The sequence below is a fragment of the Gorilla gorilla genome, chromosome 8, assembly GCF_029281585.2.
Source record: "Gorilla gorilla gorilla isolate KB3781 chromosome 8, NHGRI_mGorGor1-v2.1_pri, whole genome shotgun sequence".
Classification (NCBI taxonomy): domain Eukaryota; kingdom Metazoa; phylum Chordata; class Mammalia; order Primates; family Hominidae; genus Gorilla; species Gorilla gorilla.
Genome location: NC_073232.2, coordinates 30,103,870 through 30,131,852, shown reverse-complemented (window position 1 = coordinate 30,131,852; position 27,983 = coordinate 30,103,870). Strand labels below are relative to the sequence as shown.

The 27,983-nt window shown below is 39.4% G+C and overlaps 2 protein-coding genes and 1 long non-coding RNA gene across 6 annotated transcripts in view; 2 read left to right on the top strand and 1 right to left on the bottom strand.

Moving 5' to 3' along the window:
* Positions 1–27,983, top strand: part of NEBL (nebulette) — a 395,085-nt gene that overhangs the window by 26,180 nt on the left and 340,922 nt on the right. The window lies entirely within an intron of this gene.
* Positions 44–27,983, top strand: LOC101151597 (uncharacterized). 2 transcript variants are annotated; one of them, XR_008669232.2, is made up of 3 exons: positions 44–188; positions 573–1,353; positions 3,512–8,874. XR_008669232.2 is itself a non-coding variant. In XM_004049135.5 (3 exons), exons 2-3 carry the CDS (start codon positions 1,187–1,189, stop codon positions 21,861–21,863), a joined length of 468 nt encoding a protein of 155 aa, XP_004049183.1. In that variant the 5' UTR covers positions 44–188; positions 573–1,186; the 3' UTR covers positions 21,864–27,983. The 2 variants fall into 2 exon arrangements, 1 of the variants encoding a protein (XP_004049183.1); XM_004049135.5 differs by lacking the exon at positions 3,512–8,874 and adding an exon at positions 21,563–27,983.
* On the bottom strand, positions 14,060–14,490 carry LOC129525139 (uncharacterized). Its single transcript, XR_008669237.1, has 2 exons — positions 14,429–14,490; positions 14,060–14,158 (listed from the first exon to the last, which is right to left on the bottom strand). It is a non-coding gene; the product is annotated as an uncharacterized lncRNA (long non-coding RNA).

Here is a 27,983-nt window from a genome sequence, read left to right as displayed (position 1 = left end):
TCTCTTGTTCCTTCCGTGGAGGCGGATTCTTCTTACTCAGGGATGTAGGCTTGAACCGAGGTAAATATCAAGGACTCCCTGGGAAGATAGGACTTATGGAGTAGAGAAGACTGAGGAAACTTACACTACTCTTCATTGAAGTCTTTCTGGAATCCACAGCAATGGTGACTGAAAGAGGAAATCATGAGGTAAAGTTAGCCTGCAGTGGGTTGAGGACTGAGTGGGAAGTGAGAAGGGAAAGCCAGTGAAGGGAGGCTCCTCCTTTGAGAAGTTTGTCTAAAAAAAAAAAAAAAAAAAAAAACTGGAGGAGAAACAGGGTCAGAGAAGAATTCCAGAAAGATACAAGGGAGGAGAGGGACTTTCTGTGCCGATGAGGACCCCTTCTTCTGAGAAACTGGGCGAAGGTTCCTAGTTTCTGAGGTGAAAATGGCTAACGTACAATGAGACCTTGTTAAGAGGCAGGAGGAGGTCCCAGGCTCGGAGAGGGGAGTGTGTGTGGGGTTGGGGTTTTGCTTTGGGGAAGATGTGCATGGATCTCCTAAACGCATCTCCATTTCTACTTTTTGTCACAGATTTTATTAACAGGTGCTGAAGAAATATTATTGGAAAGATGGAGGCAAGGCTTTCCTTGGTTTTTGCTTCTGACTTGAAGAGTCACTAGAAGCCTCAGGCCCTTCAGAAATCTTGAGTGGGAAGAAGCGTTATGGCAGGGAGGACCTTGTGGACCCGTGGAAATCAAGAAGCCATTGATTTTCTGTGCAGAATTCTGCATTGACTAAAACCCTAAGGCCTATCTCCCAGAGCTTCGACAGCTGTTTAGTCAGATAATTGTGTCCGAATTGATTATGAAAATAATAGACCAGCCATAAAGCAGCATAAAATATTATGAAACTATTCCAGAAGTTCAGTAATATCTTTGGGACCTGCTCATAGCCCAAGTTTTGTGAATACTTTTGTAGTTAAAAAAAATTTTTACTTTACCAGTGCATTGCAATTCTTTTCCATCAGTGAATTTCATTCTACAGACTTTTCAGAGCATCTCATAATCAGTCAACAAATCTATTTCAAATGTGTTTGTTACTAAGCAACGGTTGCTAAGAGCTTCTGTAATTAAGATGAAAGTTCCAAGGTAACAATGCCCAAACACAGCACCATTTTCACCATTTTCTGATAATGCAGGAGTAGGATGGCTAAAAGTGAAAGAAGAATCTACTCTATGGAAAGCATGGCACCTGAAATTTCTGAAGATATTGGCTGTCCTCTAGCTTATATGAGAGAGAGTGTTTGTGCTTTACTAATCAACCAGTCATTGTTTTCTTGTGTGGCTGAAATGTACATTCCAGACATGAACAGGTAGAGTATGTGTTGGGGGCAGGTTTATACTGCATGGGTGTGCTAAGACAGGGCCACGTGGTGATGTAAATGATGCTGCCTGACACGTGCAGCTATAAGAGGGGTGAACGGAGTACCCTCTGCATGAAATAAACTTCCTTTGCAGTTATCACTGACCTAGATTAAGCAGCGACGCAGGCCTGTTCTGTACTTTGTTTAACAATGCACAGTTTCTTTTTCTTTTGGAGATTTGTAAAGGAAGACTCAGATGAATTTTTCCCTATTCATGGTGCCTGGCTCATAGCGGGCGCTTAACAAATGCTCCTCTTTGCCTTCCCACTCCATTTTGTTCCAGGGGCGAGGAGGGGGTTAGGGTTTCCATGGTGACCTGTTGTTGAATGACCTCCTTTCAGACCTGTTGTTAGATGCCCAATGGGCCCGAGCTGCGGTCCAGAGAGCCGAGCCTCACCTAATGGAGGGCTTTGCTGGTAAAAGAAGATTCAGTCAGTCCAAACCAGCAAGCAATTACTGAGTTACTCTCCAGCTGCCGGAGCCCTTGGCATTTCCCTACCGGGTTTGCGTGCAGGTTAGCCTTGTTGCAGGCAGAATGGATGTCAGCCACCAAAGAGTACTGACCGGTAGATCTGGTTCTGTTTTGGTTCCATACTTTACGTTTGGGATGTTCGGCAGGTCATAACCTCCTTGGATTTTAATTTCCTCATCCTTACAGAGTGCACAATAACAGCCACTTGGCTCATATTGTAGGGTTGGCATAAGAATGAGAGGAGATAGATTATGTAAAGTGCTATGAAAAGGTGTATACATATTCATTTATTCAACAGATATTTACCGAGTGGTTCCTAAGTGTCAGGCACTATTCTAGTTCCATAATATAGTTCATGTCAGAACAAATCAATAGATCTATTTAATCCTTTTTAATGGCATTTTAATATCCTATAAAATAGGTGTTCCATCATTTATTTAACCATTCCCCAATTAATGGACATTTAAATAAATAGTGCTGCATTGAACAGCTTTATACATATAACTTTGGCATATGTGAGAATATTTCTGTAGGGGAGTACTGAAAGAGATTTTGCCAAGCCAGAAGGCTTATATATTTTACATTTTGTTGGCCACTATCAAACACACCAAAGGGCAATAGCAACCTACTGTCCCAGACAACATGTAAGAGAATACCCATCTTTCCTTATCTTGTGAATCTAATCTTTCCAATTTTACCAGTTTGCTGGATGAAAAGTGATATCTAATGGTTGTGTTATTTTTGGTTTCTTGTTCTATCCACGAGCATCTTTTATTTTATTTTTTTGCCATTTTTACTTCTGTGGTTAGCCTTTTTATCTACCCCTTTTTTGTGCTTGGAGAGACACTTTTTTTTTTTTTAAATTTGAAGGGGCTTTTTATATACTTGAACATGTTTAATACTTTTTCATTTCATTTTATGTACTTTTTCATTGAGAGGAGAGAGCCCATGCTAACCACTATTTTACAGAGGAGATGAGAGACATATGAAGTGAATAGCTAGTTACAGTCACTTGGCCTTATATGATGGGGCTTGGGTTGGAACCTGGCTCTTCCTATTCCAATCTGCCTTTTTTTCTTTTTTCATTTTTTGAGACAGAGTCTCACTCTGTCTCCCAGGCTGGAGTGCAGTGACATGATCTTGGCTCACTGCAACCTCCAACTCCCCGGGTTCAAGTGATTCTCGTGTCTCAGCCACTGAAGTAGCTGGGATTACAGGCACGTGCCACCACACCTGGCTTATTTTTGTATTTTTAGTCCAGACAAGGTTTTGCCAGGTTGGCCAGGCTGGTCTTGAACTCCTGACTTTGGGTGATCCACCCACCTCGGCCTCCCAAAGTGCTGGGATTACAGGCGTGAGCCACAGCACCTGGCCCCATTCTGATTTTATTTGAGCAAGAGGGGGTTATTTGGGAGGCTCAACTGGCCAAGGAGGGTGGGTTACCTTGTAGGGCGATTTGGATGGTTGAATGCAGTACCAGGGAAGCCACTGGGTTAAGGAAGGGGAACGGTGCCCAGCACAGGTTTCTTCTAGTACCAGCAGCCATCCAGCCCCATCTTCAGGTGTTACCTAATCCTGGGAAAAAGTGAAGGTAACTGAGGGCCTGAGGGCAATGACTGTGTCTTTGTTCCTTAGGAGGTGGATACAAAGACAAAGGAGGAGTAGAGTGACAGCCCCTTGGCAGTGCCACCTTTCTGCCCTCCAAGGGCACAAACAGTGCTGCAGATGCCTCTCATTACAGAGACCAGAGAACATGACTATTGTCAATAATCACAAAATACTTGAAGCAAAAATCCTTCTCTCCTTGTTGGAGTTTTCAGTGGTATCTTATTCAAATAATCATCATTTCTTTTTTTCTGATTGAATAATTACCATTCTCCTTTTCTGTGTAAAAGAGTAAACTTGATATAAAGTTTTTCTGGAATGGTCTTATTTTAAGCTTTTTTTTTCTTTTCTTGTCTTATCCTGATCTGGCTTGTGATGTGTTTTGATGGGGCTAAGTCCTAGAATAGAAAATCTAGATGTATTTATTTGTTCGAAAAGGCTGGAAGCAACCTTCAGAGCTCTCTGGTTCAAGTCACTTATTGAACACGTAGGGAATCTAAGATCTGGGGAAGTGGGGTGGTTTTCCAAGGCACTCAGTTATTCCAGATTGAAGACTAGAATTTGGGGTCCTCTTCAACTGTTTTGGGACTTCTGATTGGGCCATTTTATATCTTTCTGATATTTGTCTGTGTTCTCCTTTCTTTTACCTTAGGATTTCTTACCTTGAAAATGAGTCTGGTTGTACTTATTGCATTGAATTGTTGTGCTAAGTAGTTGATAAAGCACTTTTCACGTTTTTTTTTTTTTTTTTTTTTTTGAGATGGAGTTTCACTCTTGTCACCCAGCTGGAGTGCAATGGTGCTATCTCAGCTCACTGCAACCTCAGTGTCCCGGGTTCAAGCTATTCTCCTGCCTCAGCCTCCCAAGTAGCTGGGATTACAGACACCCACCACCACGCCCAGCTAATTTTTGTATTTTTAGGAGAGACAGGGTTTCGCCATGTTGGCCAGGCTGATCTCAAACCCCTGACTTCAAGTGATCCGCCCACCTTGGCCTCCTAAAGTGCTGGGATTACAGGTGTGAGCCACTGTGCCTGGCTTCATGTTTGAAGTTTAACCTCCCTTTGAACATGTTTATGAAAACTCCTCTTTTTCTACATTCACATTATGCATATAACATGTACTTAGTTGACCCTTGTTGAATTAATAAAAGGATAATTGTTATGTATTTCTATACTTTAATCACACACACCCACACACACACACACCCCACACACACTTAAGTCTCAAATTCACCACTGTATAACTACCTGAAGATTATATAGTCCAGCCATCCCCAACCTTTTTGGCACCAGGGACAGGTTTTGTGGTTTCCACAGATGTTGGGGGTGGGGGGCAGGAAGATGGTTTCAGGATGAAACTGTCCCACCTCAGATCTTCAGGCATTAGTTAGATTCTCATAAGGAGCACAACCGGGATCCCTCACACACGCAGTTCATAGCAGTGGCCATGCTCCTGTGAGACTCTAATACCACCGCTGATCTGACAGAAGGCAGTAGCAGTAATGCTCGCCATACCGTCTGCCGCCCTGGGGGTTGGGGGCCCCTGATATAGTCTATCTCCTGTTTTCAGGCATGGAGTATTTGAAATATTAAAAGTAAATCATTTCCCCGTGATTTTAAATAGAGAAAAGGATCCCACAATTTCCCTTAGATGCTCATTTTGATTTTTCATAACTGACGCTGTTGGAAAACTTCTTTGTCTTGTTTAGTTTGTTTCACAGGTGGCTGTTGACTCCTGTGCTCGCTTGTTTGCCCAAGTATTCTCTTATACACCCTGAATGGGTAGTTTTGCCATGGACTGAGTGGTAAGGCGATCTGGAATTTCTGGGGTGGTGTCCTGTGGTGCTGTCAGAGTAAGCCAAGCTGGAGTCTGTGTGGCTGCAGTACATAGGTGGCTCAGGCTGTGCTAGTAGACAGGGCTGGTGCAACCCAGGGTGAAGTCATAAATATTTCTAGGCTATTTGGTTGGTCCGTCTGGTCATGGTCTCTGAGAAAGGCTGGCATATTTTAAGTCAGATGTCTGTGTATTAGGAATACCACCAAGAGTGAATGCTTAGGAATAGTGGGTTATATTACCAAGGAGAGTGCTAAGAGAATTGTTGTTCCTACAAGTTTCGCCACAGAATGAGGTCTTTTGTCCTGTTACAGAGAGTGATTCAAAACCCTTTAATCCCGGCCAGGCTGGAGTTGATGTTTGGATACCAGGGGCAGGGCCTGTCTTCTACCTAGAAGGATAAAGTATTATGTCAAGAGGAAGATTTTCTAGAACATGAGTTGTGCTGAAGGTGTGGGAGGTGGAGTGGGAGAATAATCCTGGACCTCAGGCACCCTATGGGTAGAACCTTGGGACAGGTATTTGCTGTGAACATCTCACATGCTTTGCATCAGAGCTTCATCCAAAGGGATGTTATCAATTTTGGGTTCAAGGTAGAGGAAAGATTAACATACTTCAGATAACACACTCTGAGATTTTCTGACTTTTATTAAGAATGGGAATTTTCCCTTTTTTCATTTTATTCAATCTTGTTCTAGTCTCTTAGATTTACTTTTTCAGCTTTTAACCATCTTTTTTGTCTTTCTCTGTCAATGGGTGATTTTTGATGTTCAAGGGTGGCATTAAAAAAACAACACTTTTACTTTAAATATTAGTTTTTCATTGTTTCAACTTTTATTTTGATGTAATATTAGACAAACAGAAAAGTTGCAAGAATATCATGAAAAATTCTTGTATGCTTTTTTCCAAATTCTCCAAATGGTCATATTTTTATACATTTGTTTCATCCTTTTTCTCTATATGCTATTTTTTTCTCCTGAAACCATTGAGGTAAGTGCAGATAAGATGTCTCGTTGCCCCTAAATAATGCACTGTGTATTTCTTAAAAACGAAGGCATTCCCTTACATAAATACCATATAACTTTCAAAACTGGGAAATTAACATTGATACTGTCATATTATCTAATCTACAGACCTCGTTCAGATTTCACTAAATGAAACAATAATGCCATTTTTAGCAAAAGAAAATCCAAGATCATGCAGTTTATTGTTTCATGTCTTTTTGGTGTCTTTAATCTGGGACATTTCTTTCTTTTCTTTCATATAGTGAGATTTTTGAAGAGCATAGAGCAGGTTTTTTTTTTTTTTTGTCGAATACCTCTTGTTTTATATTTATTTGATGTCTCCTCATGATTAGATTCAGGGTTTCCATTATTGATGGGACCAAAATTGATATTAGTTTTTTTTTTTAAATTTTACTTTAAGTTCTGAGAAACATGTGCAGAATGTGCAGGTTTGTTACACAGGTATACATGCGCCATGGTGGTTTGCTGCACCTATCAACCCGCCATCTAGGTTTTAAGCCATGCATGCGTTAGATATTTGTCCTAATTCTCTCCCTCCCCTTGCCCTCCACTCCCCGACAGGCCCCCATGTGTGATGTTCCCCTCTCTGTGTCCATGTGTTCTCATTGTAATTCATATTAGTTTTAAATGGATATTAGTTTTTAATTAGTATTGATTTATTCAAGTTGAAAACTATATTTTTTCACTGTGTGATTTTATTTTACCGTAAATGTCTTGTTATTCTATATATAAATCTAGAAAGTAGAGTATGAAATAAGAACAAATCATTTATGGGTGTTTGCTTTAAATGATGCTTGATAAACTCAGGCTGGACAGACTAAATTCCCATTAATCCATTCAGTTTGTAACTTAATTACATCTTCTTAAACATTTAAAATTGTATTTGTAAATAAATATGTCTAATCTCCTTTTTAATCACTTTAAATGCCTGATAAAGCAAACCTGAAGACCTTAGCAAACACTTTCCTAAGTATTTGAATAATTCTTGCAAATTAAAAATGAAATGTATAAATATGGTAGATTCCTCATTCTTCCAGACATTCTAATATTGTTTGAAAACGCTCATATTTTCTCTGCTTACTCAATCACATCTAAAATCAATTCAAATCTGGCTCATTTTCAAAGATATCAGATTCTCAACCATTCCATACACCTTATGTATTATTATTATTTTACATTTATTTTGAGACAGAGTCTCACTCTCTCAACCATGCTGAAGTGTAGTGGAGCAATCTTGGCTCACTGCAGCCTCCGCCTCCCAGGTTCAAGTGATTCTCGTGCCTCAGTCTCCAGAATAGCTGGGATTACAGGTGCCTGCAGCCACGCCTGACTAATTTTTGTATTTTTTTTTTTTTTTTTTTGTAGAGACAGGGTTTCAACATGTTGGCTGGGCTGGTCTCGAACTCCTGGCCTCAAGCGATCTGCCTGCCTCAGCCTCCCAAAGTGCTGGGATTACAGGCGTGAGCCACCAGTGCCTGACCACGTTCCATATACTTTAATCCCTAATGTACGAAGATTATTCTGAGCTTCACACAAAGTTATTAATACTGTGGCTTTCATAGACTTTGGCATTTCTATATTTAATTCCGTACCTTCCCAAGGTTGCCAAGACAAATGTTGCACTGTGGAAAGCAGGTCTATAATGGGAGTTGGGTTGAGGTTACCATGCTAATAGGTGCGACATGTGCTAATACGTGCCTCTTATACAATTGTTTATCTGGCAGAGATTTGGGGTTGAGGAACCATATGTCCACATTCTTTTTGGACTACAGATAAATCCATTTCATCATTACTATGACAACATGAGGCTAAACCTCATATAATTGCTTTGACAACAGATAGTGGTCCACACCCTTCAGATGCGATGGATTTTCAACCTTGGTCTCCTGGGTTGATATCCTTATGTTCTTCTTTCCTCTGATTTGAGTGGACGTAGGGTATCCTCATCCAAATTGCAACCGATTTCCCCTCCTGCTTGATTACATTCTGCATTTCTTTTGCTCTTGGCAGGATTATATCATCATTTTATTCTGTCTGATTGGATTTTACATTTTCTTTCAAAACCTTTGGCCACAACTCCAAAGCTTCATGCTAATGAAAATGCCCTTCTCTAATTTCTTCATGTTACTTTGAATTATAGGCTTTAGAGCTTGACTTAGATTCCCAGAAAAAGTTCCACTAGTGCTATGTAACTTGATTATAAAAATTCCTAGGCCAGCCGTGACTCTTAACATCTGAGAGCTCTGTGTACATATTGTAACTAGAGATGACTGAGCATGTTCTCTTTTGTTGTTGAATTGCTTTCAGACAGATTTGAAGGCTAAATTACAAATGAACAAATACAATCAAAGTAGGAATAGATCACGTATAAGAACATCATGAAGTCATGGATAGTGGCTGTTATTTATTACGATGTGCTATTTACTTTTGGTAATTTAATTTAATTTTGCTTACTTAGAGTGTCTGGAATGATAGTAATCGCTCTCTGTTTTCTTGGCAGATATTCTGTCCCATTAATCTTTTTTTTTTTTTTTAAATAGTTTAGTTTGGTGTCATTACTAAAAGTACATGTTTTGGAGTCAGCTGCACTTGAGTTCAAAATGGAGTTTTGCAGATTTTTAGCTGTGTGACTCTGGGCAAGTTACCAAACCTCTCGGAGCCTCCTGTGGGTACCTTGCAGGGTTGTCATGAGGATTAGGCTGATTTTGGAACACATAACATAGAGCCTGGAGTACAGTTTTTTTAAAATAATGTTTATTATTCACACTTCCCATTTTTGTCGTGTTTCTGTCCTCATCCATTGCTTCTGGTCTTCCTCACCTCTCCCGATGACATTTTATTGAACCCTGACCCCTCTTTTTGTTTCTCTAATAGCTGTGCATTGCCTCTATTCATTATATGTTTCTTCTACCTTGTAATCATGGTAGAGGCAAAGTGGAAGTCCATTTAATATAAAGATTTCTTCCCTCTGTCTCCTGGGAGAGCCCCTCAGTTGCACCTTCTGGGCTTCTTTGTGTTGAGCTTGGTGGGAATCCATAAGCCATCATTCCGCTCCACCTCAGAGGCCATTCCTTGGATGCATCTGTTTCCCCTTGATCTTGGAAATTTCCAGTGGAACATGCACACATTTTGCAGTGTTTACGGTGAGTTGGGACAGTGCTGTCCGTTATCCCAATAATATAAGACTGTTTTGGTTTCTACTGTTTTTGGAAGCCAGATTCATGCTCCCTCTTACCTTGTTCTTTAGGGTTATAGACATCATTACCCTCTAGGTGGAGGACTTGGCAAGGAGGAGTTGACCACTGACCATTGGAAATCTTGATACCCACCATCCGCAGCATGCTGGGCTCCTCTCCATCCACTACCAGTTCCTTCCTTTCTTCCTTTCCATTCTCTTCCCTTCCCTTCCCTTCTTTTTCCTTTTTTTTTTTTTTTCAGGGTCTTGCTCTGTCACCCAGGCTGGAGTGCAGTGGTGTGATCCCAGTCTCCCAGGCTTAAGTGATACTTCTACCTCTGCCTCCCGAGAAGCTGAGATCACAAGCACATACCATAATGCTCAGCTGGTTTGGTTTTATTTTTTTGTAGAGATGGCAGAGGGGTCTCACTATGTTGCCCAGGCTGGTCTCAAACTGCTGGCCTGAAGCAATCCTTCTGCTTCAGCCTCCCAAAGTGCTGGGATTACAGGCATGAGCCACCATGCCTGGCTCACTTCCAGTTTCACTTAGCTTAGGTTGTGCCAGCTATCAGAAGTGGCCAAGGAGGTAGTAACCTCAGTGACCAAGACCTTGAGTGGATTTTAAAGACTGAAAACCTAATGGGGCAGCAGTAGCCATAGTGTTCTTAGACACGGAGCAGGAGCAAACTGGAATAATTCTACAGATTTCTACTTGCCCAGAGCAAAACCAGATTGGTCCTGACTGATGTTTTCTCAGTTTTTCAGAGTTATAAATGAACACCAAGGCTATACGAAAAGTTAACAATGAAGACTAAGCATGCAAGAATAGCTGTGGCTAACTGAATACAGCAGTTGTTTGGATGGATATTTGTTATATACAGACTCTTATAATGCCAATTACTATTAAGTACCAGATGCCAGATACTTTGAAAAAATATATTTCTTTGGATTTTAACAACCCTTTGAGATAAATATTATAATTATCTCCACTTTTACAAGTAAAAGGTTAAATTCATTGCCCAGAGTCACATGGCCAGTAAGTGATAGAGTCAGGACTAAGACCCATATCTACCTAAGACCAACGACCATGCTTTAATCACTTCCCTGTAGACAAATGGCATAAGGAATTTTCTAACAACTAACTTAGTGGGATTTTTCCTTGCCAAATTAAGAAAATGTTATGCCAGTCAGGGAAGTCACCAGAAAGCACTGATTTAAAGAAGAACCTATCAACTCCAAAAATATTGTCTCTAGATGTCCATTACTTCTACCAATCCATGAGTCATTGGGGGCAATAAGCAACTCCTCCATCCAGAGACGAGTAAGAAGTTATGTCAGTCATTTTGCTCTAGATAGGAATTAATTTACCTAGATTGCTTTCCTAACAGCAAACTGCAGTGTACTGTGTGAATAAAATATTTTCTGGTTTGGGAAGGAGAAAGTGGAGGTGGTTTTGGAACATGGAGACCCTTTAGAGTAGGGTAGGCTTTGGCGAGCTTTGTCCAGCCGTAGGGTAGAAAGTATAGAGGAAGGCAAAGGGGAACTTGGAAGGCTGAAATAGGACAGGGATACAGAAGGAGAGGTGGGGAAGCTCCAAAGACAAGTTCATCTCTCTCCTGCTTTTGCTGACTCTGAGGATTCTTGTTGGTGGGTGATGAGGGTGAGGGTTTGAAATAAGAAGTAAAAAGGGCTGGGCATGGTGGCCCATGCCTGTTATCTCAGCCCTTTGGGAGGCTGAGGTGACAGGATCGCTTGGACCCAGAAGTTTGAAACTGCAGTGAGCTGTGATGGTGCCACTGCACTCCAGGCTGGGCAAGAGAGTGAGACCCTGTCTTTAAACAACAACAAAAAAGTAGTAAGGAGAGCAGTCCTTGGATTTCAACAGTCACCAGTCGTATTTGGGGCTTTCTTAAAAATGGAGATTTTGGAAATATATTACTAGAGAATTGGATCCAGCAAGTGTGGAGTGGACCGAGGAACTTGGATTGTATCAGTCTCACTAGGTGATCTTAATGCAGATGCCTTGAGGACCAAACTTGTGGAAAGTTTGGGTTAGAGTATCTTCCACTGGGCTGGTAGGCAAGTCTATACCCAACCCAGAACGTGATCCTGTGGCTTCTGTGAGGTTGGGGACTCCCTGGTTGAACAGCTGAAGGTGTTTGAATTGAAGAAGGGCTTCCTCTCTTTGAGAAATATGCTTAATCAATCCAGGCAAAGCTTTTCAAGTTCCAGAAAGTTCTGCCTCAGGGATAGTCTGCCTTTTTCTTCCTTGCCTCTTAGCTAATTAATTTCTGGCTCCATCTCTCATCCTGGCCGGGTTTGAGGAGGAAGAGCTGGATTTCCAGCTGCACGGAGAGCCAAGAAAAGTAGGGTGACCACTGAAAATAGGACCTTCAGCACTGAGGCTGGGACAGTCCCAGACCCACTGGGATGGTGAGTCCCCTCCCTGTACAGAAGCCCACGTGGTGTAGACCCCTCACCAATTCTACTCAGCTACAAAAAGGCTGTGCCATGATGTCCCAGGCCGGGGGAATCACTCACTGAGTAGATTTGGTGCACCCATAGGAGCTGTTTCTTTTTTCTTCAGCAGAAAAGCGCTTTTCAGTTTAGTTTCTTTGGCTTGTTTCCTGGAGTTGCAGGAGGCTGATTGTTGGCAGCCTCACCTGGCCTGAGAAGTAACTCCTCAGTGCTTCCTTTTTGTCAAATATTATGATGTCAAGCATCATTGCCAGATTTTTTTTTTTTTTATCTCCACTGAGGCTGTAACTAGGATGTAAGTTCACTGAGACTAGAGAAATTAGATCTTCAAACAGCCCTTTGGAGGATATGGATGGGGAAGTACCACACAAAGGAGTTAAGGGAGGACGGGCTGTCCTGTCAGCATTGGCCCTGTGGCCTCGCCCCACCCAGTGGCTTTACTATTAGCCTAGAGAGATTGTACTATATTCTTACTGAATTCAGTTTGGAAGAGGAAAATGTGTTTTCTTGAATGAGGAATGTCCCCAAGGTGGAGTTCAGGCTGTTTTCCTCTCAGCTTGAGCTCTGGGATGAAATAGGGCCTGTTACACACAAAGCTCTGTTTGAACTAAAATGACTCACAAGAGGTGTCCAGAGGAAATGAAAGAGTGTACTGGAACCTGGACAAATGTTGCCCTTGATGGAGGGTGGAGCGGGTGAATAATCGAGCTGAATAATCCCATGTCTGGTTTTTTAAAAAGGCATAAAATATGAAGTGTGTGTGATGTGTGTACACAGACCACAGACGGATTTTGAGAGGAATTCGTAAGAGAAATTCTGAAAACTGTTTTAAGCACGGCAGCATTGCAGAGTAGCGTACCTTCCAGGGGAAAAGAGGACAATGTTCTTACGGATGAATGAATCCTGATGTTTGTCAGAACTCAGTAATCACCCAAGACATGATTTGATCCCAGAAGGTTTCCCCATCTAATTATATTGCGCATCTGCTAATATTAAAAGTAATTTGCAATTGCTAAACATACACTAATTGATGGAGTAGTTGTGAGAGTAGGAAGGGAAATGTTCTAGAAGCTTTCTAACTGGATGGACATCACTTTTGAATGGGAGCTTGTCCAAATCCGGAAAATTAGGGATCGACCGTGTAAAAGGTAGTCCTTGGAAGAAGACTTAAAGTTGCTTATAATGTGGGTTTACATGATTGAATAGTGTCTTCTAAAATTTAGGAAACATATGCAGAAAATTCTGGAAACAAATGAGACGAAGAGAATTAATCCTGCCCTCTGTCTTTAGCATTACAAAGGGTTTTTAACACTGTTGCTAAATGACCTGGAAACAAAAATACTGTAGAAAATAAGAATACATTGTCTTTATAAAACAGCTTTGAGTCTAGGAGAGTAGGACATGACTTAATTCAACTGTAGTCTTATTTTCCAGTGGGATGGAAAATTTGGCACCTACTTAGATTTTTTTTTTTTTTCTTGAGATGGAGTCTCACTCTGTTGCCCAGGCTGGAGTGCAATGGCACGAGCTTGGCTCACTGCAACCTCTGCCTCTTGGGTTCAAGTGATTCTCCTGCCTCAGCCTCCTGGGACTACAGGCACGTGACATCATGCTTGGCTAATCTTTATATTTTTAGTAGAGACCAGATTTCACCATGTAGGCAGGCTGACCTCGAACTCCTGACGTCCAGTGATCCGCCTACCTCAGCCTCCCAAAGTGCTGGGATTACAGGCGTAAGTAAGCCACTGTGCCCAGCCCTTTTAAGAATTTGCCTTTGGCAAATGTGTAGGTCTTTGGAAAACAAAACAGAGACTGACTTATACACAGGACGAAGATGACCATCAGCATCAAGTGGTCCCCAAGCTCCTTAAGGTTCTCGGATTTGAGGCAGCCACCTGGGAGAATCAGAGATGTCATCATGACAGCCACATCACCCAACCAAACCCTACATGGCTATTATTTTGAGACACAGGTTTCCTTGGAAACTATTCCCTTAGGATTGATATGATGGGATCTTTCCTGATAATAACAGCTAATATGTACTGGGTGTTCACAACGTGCCATATGCTGTTTTGAGTGCTTTGCCTTATATTCATTCACATAATCCTTCCAACTCTATGAAGATTCTCTATGTTTTCTCTTCTTAGTTTAAGATGGGGAGGATCTGAAACACAGAAAAGAGAATAACTTGACTCAAAGGCACACAGCCTGTAGAATTAAGATGGAATCTGGCTTTGGGACTTGCTCTTCATCAACCCCTTGTGGACTGCCCCACATTGATTGGGGAATCATAGAGAAATTGTAACAGGTCACATTTCACCCACAGTAAGGAGCCCCCTCCGCTAAGCCTGGCCTCCCAAGACACAGTACTTTTTCCCTTTCGTGATTTAACCAGTAATTTCATTAAGTTAAAAACATCATCTCCTTTTCTTACCTTGAAGCCATGACTTCTACTGAGGTAAATGGTGTGAGGGCTGCAGCTTCAAGAATCAAACTGAAAGTGTCACAAAAAGAAAGCTGGTAAAAGAGTAAAATTGGACTCCCACCTCACACACATACAAAATTAACTCAAAATGGACTAAAGACTTAAATGTGAAAGCTAAAAGTATAACACTCTAAGAAGAAAAAGGAGTAAATCTTTGTGACTTTGGATTAGGCAGTGGTTTTATATATAATGCCAAAAAACACATGCAATAAAAGAAAATACAAATTAGACTTCATCAACATTTAAAAACACCTGTCCTTCAAGGACACTCTCAAGAAAGTGTAAAGACTACCCCTAGAATGTAAGAAAATATTTGCAGATCATTCTTCTGATAAAGAACTAGTACCCAGAATCTATAAAGAATGGTTACAACTCAGTTATTAAAAGACAAGTAACCCAATTAAAAATAGGCAACAGATTTGAATAGACATTTCTCCCAAGAAGATTCACGGTCAATAAACACATGAAAGAAGGCCTGGTATCATCACTCTTTAGGGAAATACAAATCAAAACCACAATGAGACACTTCATACCTTCTAGAATGGACATAGTGAAAAAGGTGGACAATAAAAATGTTGGTGAGAATGTGGACAAAGTGGAACCCTCACACATCGCACGTGGGAATGTAAAATGGTGCAGCTACTTTAGAAAATAACCTATCATTTCCTCAAAATTTAAACGAAGAATTACCATATGATCCAGTAATTCTACTTCTTGGTATATATCCAAGGGAATTGAAAACATACGTCCATACAAAACCTTGTACATGAATGTTCACAGAAGCATTATGCATAACAGCTAAAAAGTGGAAACAACCCAAATGTCCACTAATTGACGAGTAGATAAACAAAGTATGGTACATCTATACAATGGAACACCATTCACCCCTTAAAAGGAGTGAAGCACTGATCATGCTGTTAATATAACATGATGAATCCTGAAAACATTAAGCTAGATAAATCAGACACTAAAGGCCACATATGATATGATTCCATTTATATGAAATGTGCAGAACAGGCAAATCCATAGAAACAGAAAGTAGATTAGCAGTTACCAGAGGTTCTTGGAGAATAGGGATAATGGGGAGTGATTGTTAATGAGTACTGAGTTTCTTTTTGGGGTGATGAAAATGTTCTAGATTTATATAATGGTTATTATTGCATAACTTTGAGAATATACTAAAACTGACTGAATTATACATTTTAAAAAGATAAATTTTATGGTATTATGATTACATGTCGATGTAAATATATGCATAAATATACAAAAATAAAAAAGAAAGCTGTATCTGCCTTTTTGCAGAAAGTAGGAAGCAAAGTTAGCATTGACCATTCAAAAAATACAACAGCAGGAAACTTTTACCAATTTCACTTTGGGCACCCAAGGGCCCTGGGACCCAGCTCCTTGTCAAATGAACCTTTCATTTTCTTATTTTTTTCTTCTCCTTATTCCTTTTCCCAAACTTTGTGGTTGGAGGAAATAACTAGTTCAGTGGGGAGAAAAAAGATGCTGCTTCTGTTTCAATCTTGAAGCAGTGTTCTATGTCATGACCTGTCATACACACCAGAGGTTCTACATGGATTCGAAAACAATAACATATGGAAATGTTGTCTCTTTCCACATTGCCTTTATTGGTTTTCTGCAGTCCTGTGCTTTTCTCCAGCTGGGCTGTTTTTTGCTTTGATTTTGTTACTTCTGTTTGTTTATTTATTTATTTGTACAGAGAAAATTATCACAGTGAGCAGAGTACAGGCCCACTGAGACTCAGCTGTGGAGGATACAATATGGTCATTATTTCGGTCTGGTTTTGGCATTAGGGCAATGAGGGTGTCGTAAGAATGAGTTAGGAAGTATTCCCTTTGCTTTTATTCTCCGAAAGAGATTGTAGAGAATTGGTACAATTTCTTCCTTAAATGTCTGGTAGACTTCACCAGTGAACTAATCTAGGCCTTGTGTTTTCTGTTTTCAAAGATTGTTAATGATTGATCCAATTTCTTGAACAGATATGGGCTTCTTCAGATTGTCTATTTCCTCTTGTGTGAGTTTTGGCAGATTGTGTCTTGCAAAGAACCAGTCTATTTCATCTTGGTTAATAAATGTGTGAGCATAGGGTTGTTTGTAGTATTATTTTATTATCCTTTTAATATCTATGGTGTCTGTAATGATGGCCCCTCTTTCATTTATGATATTAGTAATCTGTGTCTGCTCTCTTTTTTTCTTAACCTGGCTAGAGGCTTATTGATTTTATTATCTTTTCAAAGGACCAGTTTTTGGTTTCATTGACATTTTTTTCTGTATGGAGTCCCTGCTTTTCAATTTTATTGTTTTCTGCTCTAATTTTTACTATTTCTTTTTTTCTGCTTACTTTGTATTTAATTGGCTCTTCTTTTTCCAGTTTCTTAAAGTGGAAAGTTAGGTTATTAATTTTCAATCTTTTTTCTTTTATAATACGTGCATTCAATGTTATAAATTTCCTTCAGATCACTGATTTTGTGGCATCCCACAATTTTTGACAAGTTGTATTTTCATTTTCATTCAGTTCAAAATATTTTATAATTTATCTTGAGATTTATTCTTTGAACCATGTGTTATTTAGAAGTGTGTTATTTAATTCTCCATACATTTCAGGATTTTCCTATCTTTTTGTTATTGACTTCTAGTTTAATTTCATTGTGATCTGAGAGAAGACATTGTATGATTTCTATTATTTTAAATTTGTTAAGGTGTATTTAATGTGGTCTGTCTTGGTGAATGTTTCATGTGGGTTTGAAAAGAGTGTGTATTCTGCTGTTGTTGGGTAAAGTAGTCTATACATGTCAATGATATGCTGTTGATTGATGCTGGTGTTGAATTCAACTATGTCCTTGCTGATATTCTGCCTGCTGGATCTGTCTGGTACTGATAGAGGGGTGTTGAAATTTCCAACTGTAAGAGTAAACTCATCTGTTTCTGCTTGCAGTTTTATCAGTTTTTGCTTTGTGTAATTTGATGCTCTGTCGTTAGGTGCATACATGTTAAAGATTGTTATATCATCTTGGAGAATTGACCCCTTTATTATTATGTAATGGCTTTCTTTGTCCCAGATGACTTTCCCTGTTTTGAAGTCTACCCTGTTTTGAAATTAACATAGCTACTCCTGCTTTCTTTTGGTTAGTGTTATCATATCTTTTTCTCCATTCATTTACTTTAAATGTATATATGACTTTGTATTTAAAATGGGTTTCTTGTAGACAAAATATAGTTAGGTCATATTTTTTTGATCCATTCTGAAAACTTCTGTCTTTCAGTTGGTGCATTTAGATCACTGATGTTCAAAGTGATTATTGATATAATTGGGTTAATATCTGCCATATTTATTACTATTTTAAATTTTTTGCCCTTGTTCTTTCATTTCTCTGTCTTATACTCTTTCTAATTTTTATGGTTTTAATTGTGCATTTTATATGATTCTATTTTCTCTCCTTTCTTAGCATATCCATTATACTGCTTTTTAAAGTATTTTTTTTTTAATGGTTGCCCTGAGGTTTGCAATATACAGGTAATCCAAATCCTCTTTCAAATAGCACTATGCTACTTCATGGGTATATGAGTACCTTATAATAAAATAATTCTAATTCTTCTAATTCCTCCCTCTCATTCCTTTTTGTCATCCATTTCACTTATACAAAAGCATATATGAGTGTGTCTGTACATAGATATTTATATACATATATACATACAGAAAATATCTCTATATAAGCATATATAATTGAATACATTGTTTCTATTATTATTTTGAACAAAATTCTGTAAGGTCAATTAAGAATAAGAAGCCAGGCATAGTGGCACATGCCCGTAGTCCTAGCCACTCAAAAGGCTAAGGTGGGAGGATGGCTTGAGCCCAGGAGTTTGAGGCCAGAGCCTGGGCAATATTTTATTTTTTATTAAAAAATAAAATTAAATTAAAAAGTTAAAAAAATTTTTTACTTTACCTCTACTTACGCCTTTTAAAAAAATGTACTTTCTTTCTTATGTAGATCCAAGTTCCTGACCTTCATCATTTTCTTTCTTTAAAGAGCTTCTTTTAACATTTCTTGCAAGGCAGGTGTATTGGCAACAAATTCCTTTAATTTTTGTTTGTCTGAGAAAGTTGCTATTTCTCCTTCACTTCTGAAGGATAATTTAGCAGGGTACAGAATTCTAGAGTGGTGGCTTCCAAACTGCTTACATGTGGAACCACACACTGAAAGTTGTGCACCTGTCATTGTTTCTGAAACTTTGTTGTTTCTAGTTTATATGCATGTGGCTTATATGATATTCAGCTCTTACTTAGCCCACTGACAGCCTTAAACCCTGTATGTCCTTCTTTCATGCTGTTTATTGAAGATGGAGATTCAAGTGGGAGTTTGAGGACCATCTTTTCTGTTTTTTTTCAATGTTATATTTTTATGCTTTGAGTACATTTTCACTTTTGTCACACTTTTAAAAAATGTGTTTTAACAATTATGGGATAAGTTGAGAGTTGAGATTTGGAAAAGGTGTTGATGATGTTCTCTTGTTCGTCTTCCTTTTTTTGCTTTTGTTCTCTCGTCCTTTCCATTCTGAACTTTCTTTTCTAGACACCCATTTCTTTTATATCTTTAATAATTAAGGATCCTTACTGTGGATTTTTCAGCTCTGTATGTTTACAGATTCTTAGTTGTCCTGTGTGTTATCTCTTTAGATTAAATTTAATCTGATACACTAATCAAGGTTATGTGGCTCAGTGTGTCATTCCTTCCATATCACATGTGTAAAGTGTACATGAGTATTTGAAATGCTCTTGGGTGTGTGTGCGTGCCATTTTTGGTCTAGGGAGCCTCTTCTCCTTTTTTACATTTAGGTTAACTCACCCAGTGCACAAAACCCCACTGTAATTACTGTAATCTATGAGATTATTATGTAATCCTGTTTATTTGTTTTTGTTGTTTCAAGAGGAAGAAAATGTCTATGGTCTTCAAACATACATGTCTTACTAATGGAGGGAAGAGAGAAAACAAGTGATGGTTGGTGTTGCTCTTTTTTAAGAATTAAAAAAATTTACTGTTTGTGTTTCCTTTGAATTTGGTTATAGTGAAATGAATGTGTGCTGGGTACCATAAGAGCAGATTCTAGTCCCAACCGAGTCATTAACTTCCTTTTTACAAAAATATAGATGCCAAAATATTTTAGTATGCATTTCTAACAAATAAGTACCTAGTTGTATGTATAAATACCTACAACATCAATATTGCGAAACATTAATAATAATTACTTAATTCCTTTTAACACAGTTCATGTTCACATTTTATTGGTTATCTCTTTCATATGCAAATTGCAAAGTCTTTTGTTTTGTTTTGTTTTAGTAGTTGCTCAAGTTAAGAGCCAAATTAAGTACATTTATTCAATTGGCAGCTTTGTCTCTTAAATATTTTTAAATTTATAATAGTCCCCTTCCACCCCTTTCCCCCTTTTAATTCCCTTTATTTGTTGCAGAAATCAGGTTTTTGCCTTATAGCATGTCCCACATTCTGGATTGGGCTGATTGCTTCCTTCTAGTATCATTTAATTTGTGCCTCTATCCCTATGTTTCATATAAACTCATAGATCAACAGGCCTGATAATATTCTGGCTCAAATTTTCTTTTTTTTTTTCTAGGCAAGATTGCTGTATAGTTGGTGCTATGTACTTTCTAGTATATCTCATTGGGAGAGACATAGTATCTGTTTGTCCCAACTTCAGTGAGTTAAGATTGGTCAGAAGATTTAGCTGTATACCCGGTCCACCATTTATAAGGTTCCTTATCAGCCATACATTACCTTAAGTAATGGTTTTTGCAATGGACTTCTCTAGAAGTCACAAACTGGAAATTTTTTAATTCCATCATTCTTTCTGCATTTATTAGTTGGAATTCTTTAGTAGCGATCAATTTTTCATCATTACGTATTTGATATCTTGAAATATAGTTTGAAAAGAAAAAGCAAGATCCATTTGTGATTATTTTCTGTTATTGATCCATTTTCTGAATAATGAATTGGGGTCCTGGCAGCCTCCCTCGGTGGGGATCAGGAAATTTTTCTCTACTTTTTTGGGAAGAGGGAAAGGAGTGGGAGGAACATCTTATCAACTCATTATAAAACCATGGATGCGTTTGAGTGTATTGAATCAGTCGCAGTAATTCCTTTTGATATTCATATTGTCCCATCTTTGGCCAGTGGAGATTTTTTTTTTTTTTTTGATACAGGGTCTCCCTCTGTCACCCAGGCTGGAGTGTGGTGGCTCGATCTCTGCTCACTGGAACTTCCCCGCCCTGGGTTCAAGCGATTCTCCTGCCTTAGCCTCCTGAGTAGCTGGGATTACAGGTGTGCACCACCATACCTGGCTAATTTTCTTTTGTTTTTAGTGGAGACAGGGTTTCAGCATGTTGGTCAGGGTGGTCTCAAAGTCCTGACCCTCATGATCCACCCGCCTCGGCCTCCCAAAGTGCTGGGATTACAGGCATGAGCCACCGCACCTGGCCCAGTGGAGGCTTCTTCTAATTGGCTTGTGTGTCTCTTTGACACTCTTAATCTGAGCCATTAACTTTTGGGCAGCAGTTTCCTCCCCTTTAAATATTGGGTTAGTTGGTCTTTATGATTCCTTTTAGTTGTAGCTTCCCTTCCAGAAAAAAAGATGGTGTATGCTAATATTCTACGACTAAATCTCTTATGCTGAAAATCTACTATTTTTGTTTTTTCCCTCTTTAGAGTCCACACACTGGGTGAACTAATGCATTTGAAAATATAGAATGCTTTTGTTTCTCTCTCTCTCTGATCTTTTAGCTCCTAGTTATGTGACACTGGCTTGAGAGGGGTCCACACTCTAATCTCAGTATCTAGGTAAGAAACCAAACAAAGCAAACAATATAAACATTTCTATATTTAAGGCTATAATGAGGCTTACAAAAGAAGTCCCTGATTTTGAAGATGGATTGGTTTTGAAACATAACCAGCAATGTAGTTGTTATTATTCCAAATGTGGTATTCTTTTTCCTTTCTATGGGGAGTACCAGGCTTGAAGAACGGACAGCTGCACTTCATCCCGTAGGCCTGGTAAGGCAGAAAGGAGAGCCGAGAAGGGCCTGAGGCCTCCCGGGGAGCTGGTTGGGGAGACCAGAAGGCTGCAAAGCTGGCCAACGCTTGCCAGGTGGCTGCGGAGAGTCAGCTTCAGTCTCTACAAGCCGTCCATCCAGGCAGCTCCTGAACCAGATCCAGGCAACTGGGCCAAGTCCCCAAGGCTGTCTCTGGGACCAGAAGGTATAACCAAAGGGAAGCATGGATTTAAATTCCAGGGCATAAAAGAAAAGTTCAACGTATCTAAGAAGGGGCTGAAAATGACTTTTTTGTAAATGTCTGAAGGACACTGTCTTATACCAAACCATATACAATAAAATTTTAAATGAGCCTGAGTTCTGTTTCCATCCATGCCCTGTGGAGCACATGTGACTTCAAAGGCAGTTCTGTAGGGTGCAGGGAGGAAGGAGTGTGCTTTTATTTCTCATTTTGGCACAAATCCATCAAACTATTTTTGATGGCTGGGAAACAAAACTTACATTCCCTCTAAATTCATTGCGTTTGGCAGATCCACCTTTGTTTTTCTACAGTGATGGCTTCCACTTCTTCAACCTTTGCATTCCTCTTACTTTGAGGCTTTATTTAGCAGGAAAAAAGGCAAGAATGATGCTAGATTTCAAGGGAAGCCTTAAATAGCCCAGTTCATTAAGTAGTCCCCTCCGCAACTTCCCATTTCTTCTCCCCAACCCCCAATTTAAAACAGTTGTTTGGAAGACTTTTAAACCTGAAACATCCCTTTCATAGGAGTCTTATGATGTAAAAAGGAGCTCGTGGTTTCATTTCAATGTGATGGGACCCCTTGGTGATGAGCAAATATAGCTTCAACCTAATGAATGTGCACAGTGGCTGTGTGTGTGTGTGTGTGTGTGTATGCATGTGTGCATGTGTGTGCGTGTGTGTGCCTGTGAGCTTCTAGAGACTCTGGAATTCCATTCATCATAAGAATTAGAGATGTTAGCATTGCTTTCTGCAATTCTGTCTCTTCTTTGCCACCATAGGACTGTTCCTTATGGCTTGCTTTTGAGATGTTTCCTTCATGATCTGTGTTTGTGCTGCCTTGCCCCGTCACCTCTCAACACTGCACTTCAGTGGAGACTGATGCAGGCTGTGCTGTTTCTATTTCTTTTTCTTTTTTAGAGATGTAGTCTTGCTCTGCTTCACAGTCTGGAGTACAGTCCTGTGATCATAACTCACTGCAGCCTCAAACTCCTGGGCTCAAACATCCTCCTGCCTCAGTCTCCTGAGTAGCTGGGACTACAGGTGCATGGCACCATGCCTGGTCAATTTTTAAAACGTGTATTTTTGGTAACAATGGGGTCTTGCTATGTTGCCGAGATTGGTCTCAAACTCCTAGCCTTCAAGCAATCCTCCCACCTCAGCCTCCCAAAGTGCTGAGATTCCAGCTATGACCCACTATACTCGGCCTTATTTTTATTTCTTTTGGACTATTTATTTCTGATCATTTTTATTGCTCTTTTCCAAACTCTACATTCCCCATCCTCTTTGAAACTTTGAATCCTGATGTGGTTGGGTGGTGGGTTCTGCCTAACTTGTTAAAAGTGACCCTAATGAGCCTGAAGTGGTTGGTTTCATTGCATTAGGGTCTTTTGACAGCTCAGGGAGAAACTGCCACTAGGGAAAAAAGGCCCAGGCCTGATTATAATGGTTCAGCAAGTGGAGGAGAAGATATTATTAGCTTCAATGTCTTTGGTATTGGACTTCTTTTCATTCCTGCGTTAATAACTCATAATTTATTGATCTTTTCCCTAATCTTTGTTAGTAATGTTGCCTTAAATTATAAAGGACAGTAATACAATATTAGTAACAGTTCTATCAATATGCTAAAAGCTTTACCTCTTCCTACTCCTTCATTTTTAATCAAAATAGGACCTTCCCTGAAGGATTGGGTTATGAGTACAATGAATTTATGTTGGTCTAGTAGGCAATATTATGATTTAAAAGCATTTCTCAATGGCCAAGTAGATAAGGAATTATATGAAATTCTACAAATACCAAGAGGTATTTCAATGGTTTACAAATATTGTCTACCTTCTGTATGCATAAAATGCCATAGATTGGTGCCAGTGAACACACACACATATCTCAGGTGAGGATTGGCCTCAGAGAACTTACTGGTACATTCTAGAAGACAAAAATTTAAAAAAAAAAGAACTCACATGAAATATTTACTAAATAACATAAGAAAACTTCAATGTTAGATTGGTTGGAGATATACATATACATATACAACCAATTGGAGATTATGTATATTTATATAATATATATAATTATATATGTTGAAGATTTTATGAATTTATTGGTTTGACATGATATATATATATGTATTCTGATGATACATGATCATCAGAATTCAGAGAAGGGGAACTATAGATTGGATGAAGTTGAAGATGCCAATATGAAGGGGAAGGAAGAATTTGGATAATTTGGATACAGGGGAGCAAGGTGGGGAGAAGAAGAGTTCCAGGCATGGGAAATAACATCAGTAAATTCAAAAAGAAAGACTAAGTGGTGGGGATTTGTGGAAGGGCAGGATGACTTGAGCTCAGGGCTCTTGTGACATAAAAGACTTAGTGAGCTTTTTACTGATATCTTCAGTGTATGAATAAAGTTGATGATAAAGAACTTTAAGAATATGCAGTTCTCTGTACAGATATGAAGTAGCGATTATCCTCAAATTATATTGTTGCTAGCTTAAGTAGTTTAGTCTATTTGCCAAAATTGAAAGAAAATTATGAAATCACAAGTACTTATATTTGCAAATACACTGGAGTGTCCCAAAATGACAAAAAGCACAGATTTATCTTTGGCTTTGTACAGAGTAAGATCTAGAACAGTGAGAATCTTGGCACTTGCTGGATTTTTAAGAGTTGCATGGATTTATTACATAGACATCCTTTGGTATCAACCTCAAAGGGATAGTATATGTGACTTTCCAGGCCACCTGTAGAAGGCAGTCTTCATTGTCCAGGGAAAGTGTTAAGCATTGATAAAATCCCACTGATATGAGATATTTCAAAAAAATTTCTGGCTTGTTATTAGAACCAGCCAAAATGATTTTATTGAGTATCTTCTATGACCCCAGCAGCCTACAAGGAAATATGTGGGACCCCTGATTCTTGATCCTACAGAACTTATTAGGAAGATGAGAGTATTCACTGGAGGAAAATTAGGAAATAAAGGCATATACAAGGAGGGAATACTTGAAGGGGGTATAAGTGGATGTCTTTGCTGCTGTTCTTTCTCTCATTTCCCTTTTCCTTAGGAAATTGATCTGTCGTATTTTCAACTGCTATGTCTACTGGTGAGTCAAATAGATATCTCTTCTGGATCCCCTACCCAGACACTGAGCATTTTTGCACCATCCTAAACTTCAGATCTCCAAACCCAAACTCTGTCTCTCCCAACCAGATTAAGTCTCATTTTCTGCCTTTTATAGTACCCTTATTCTAATCACCCAGGCTCAAAATCATTGACTATTTCTGCATATCTGTACATATTTATATTTATCACTCGCCATGGCCACTTATTCTGGATTGTGAGTAGATCAAAAGAATAGAGAGATTTTTAATCAAGTGAGCCTAAATATGCAAAGCAAGTATGGAGGAGAGAAGGAAATGAAGTGAGACTCTCAGGTCGCTTCCGTGGAAGACACAGATGGTAGAGTTTTGACTTAGTGGCACTGAGATAGATCTGTTTCAGGGCAAGATAGAACAGTGGGAGAGATCCCGGCTGGGCGCGGTGGCTCATGCCTGTAATTCCAGTACTTTGGGAGGCTGAGGTGGGCGAATCACCTGAAGTCAGAAGTTTGAGACCAGCCTGGTCAACATGGTGAAACCCTGTCTCTATTAAAAATACAAAAACTAGCCAGGCATGGTGGTGGGCGCCTGTAATCCCAGCTACTCGGCAGGCTGAGGCAGGATAATTGCTGGAACCCAGGAGGTGGAGGTTGCAGTGAGCCGAGATCGCGCCACTGCACTCCAGTCTGGGTGATACAAAACAACAACAACAACAACAACAACAACAGGAGAAATCCCCACATTCCTTGGCCTGAAAATGTATTTGTATGTACATTACCTGTTAACTTCCTTAATATTGGTATATCAAATTTTGATAGCGTTTTGCTTTCAAAGTTTTAGAAAAGCTTAGTATTGAAAGGAATTTGCATCTTTAAATTTGCATTTTCTATCACTTCATTTTGGTATCCTGGTGGGTTTACATGCAAAACACATCTATCTCCAGGCTGTCTAATGTGCTACTGTCAATTAGTGGAGTTAACTGTCATGTGTTGTGGGCTGTCTTTCCCCGGTGGCATTTAAACGGAGATGTCATCGCTATTTCAGATACTGAAGTTGTGAGCCTAGCATTGGGTAGGAGATTGGACTAGCTCTCTACGACTCATTCTAAGATTAGGATTTTCTAACTTGATAGTGATTCATAAGACAATTATTTCATAATGCATTTCTACTATTATATAGTGTGCACGTGATAGGCATACATTGATTTGGACTTTTCCTATGACAACTTGGAAGGCAGAAAGTTAAGCACTTAAAAATGATGTCCAAGGGTGGCAGGGTATTCATGAATTATACTATGATTGTTGAATTAAGCTAAAATAAATATTATCTTGATTTTATTTGCCAACATTTTTGGTAGGATGGAACTCAAGAGGTAGGGACTGAACCTTGGAAGAACGGGGATTGGCATGACCGTGGCATTAAAGTGATTAATCCCCTGACGATTAGCCTAAGTTTATAAAGTTATATACAGTGTTAAGGGCTCAGGGTGTCTCTCCATAAGCAAGATAGAAAGGGATGGAAAGAAATACCATTTCCTTCTTTGAACTGAAGGCATTTGAGATAAGGAATGAAAGAGTATAATTTTAAGGCATTTGGTAGATACTGTTAAAAAAAGTTTCAGGACCAAACATACTTTAGAATTGATCTCCTGGGGTTTTCAGTCAGGTCCAATGTTCCCGGTGTGATGTTTTCAGATGCCTCCTCTCTACTCCAGGGAGGAAGTCAGAAGTTATTGTATGAAGCCTGAAAATGTAGTTCCTTTAGATCCTGTGCCAGTATCCCATCATCATCTTGGGACAAAGAATATGGTAAACATCCACAGCTTACACAATAGAATGGAATAAGTCCTTTGAACCAGATTAACCATAGGGAAAATATCTTCATATCTTCATAGCAGCCAACGCAGAGTTGTGTGTATTTAGCACTGACTTCAGACCTCACTTGGGCGTGTGTTCTTCCTCAGCAGGGCTTAGTTCTCCACAGGGAACTTCTTCACTCTAACCCTCTTGTATAGGTGGTCCTGGGTTTTTTTTTTTTTTTTGCTATCATGAAATACTTTTGAAGAGTGCCAATCCCCAATAAATACAGAAGGATGATGGGAGAGAGAACCGGTATTTTATGACTGCCCTAGTAATTACTAAGTGACCTAGGTGAGAATGGCCAGCAGGTGCTAAAATCAGTGAGTGAAAGGTTGTTGAAGAATAGAGTATTCTCCAAGTATCAACCCTTGGACTACTTAGTTACAAAGACGAAATGCACCTTTTTGATGGGGAATACTTTAAACCAGTGATCAAATTTAGATAATTTTTTTTTTTTTTGAGACACAGTCTCACTCTGTTGCCCAGGCTGGAGTGCAGTTGTGCTATCACAGCTCACTGTAGCCTTGACCTCCTAAGCTTAGGTAATCCTTCTATCTCAGCCTCCTGAGTAGCTGGGGATATAGGCACATGCCATCATCCAGGGCTAATTTTTAAATTTTTGGTAGAGACAGGGTCTCCCTACATTGCCCAGGCCAGGCTGGTTTCGAATTCTGGTCTCAGGGGATCCTCCTGCCTCAGCCTCCCAAACTGCTGGGATTATAGGTGTAAGCCACTGTGCCTGGCTAAATTTAAACAATTTAACATCATTACTAGAGTAACAAATTGACATCATTTACCCATTGACTTATTCTCTGCCCATCTCTTAGCATTCCTCCCCTCTATGTTCCACCTGAATCGAATCATGAGGAAACAATTAGATAAATCTGCAAATGAGGTGTTAGCCTCTTAAGAAATATCAGTCATTATAGACCAGAAAGGCTGGGGAGCTGTTTAAAGGAGATTGAAGAGATATGACATCTAAATGTAGGATGTGATCCTGGATCCCATCCTGGATCCCATCCTGGATCAGAGAAATAGCTATCAAGGACATTTCTTGGTCCATTGGGGGAAATTTGAAAATGGACTATATAATAGATAATGATATTGTATCAATGGTCAATTTCCTGAGTGTGATAATTACGCATATGTAAGAGAATGTTTTTGTTTTTGGGAGATTCATGTTGAAGCATTTATGACTTAATTGTCATGATGCTTGCTA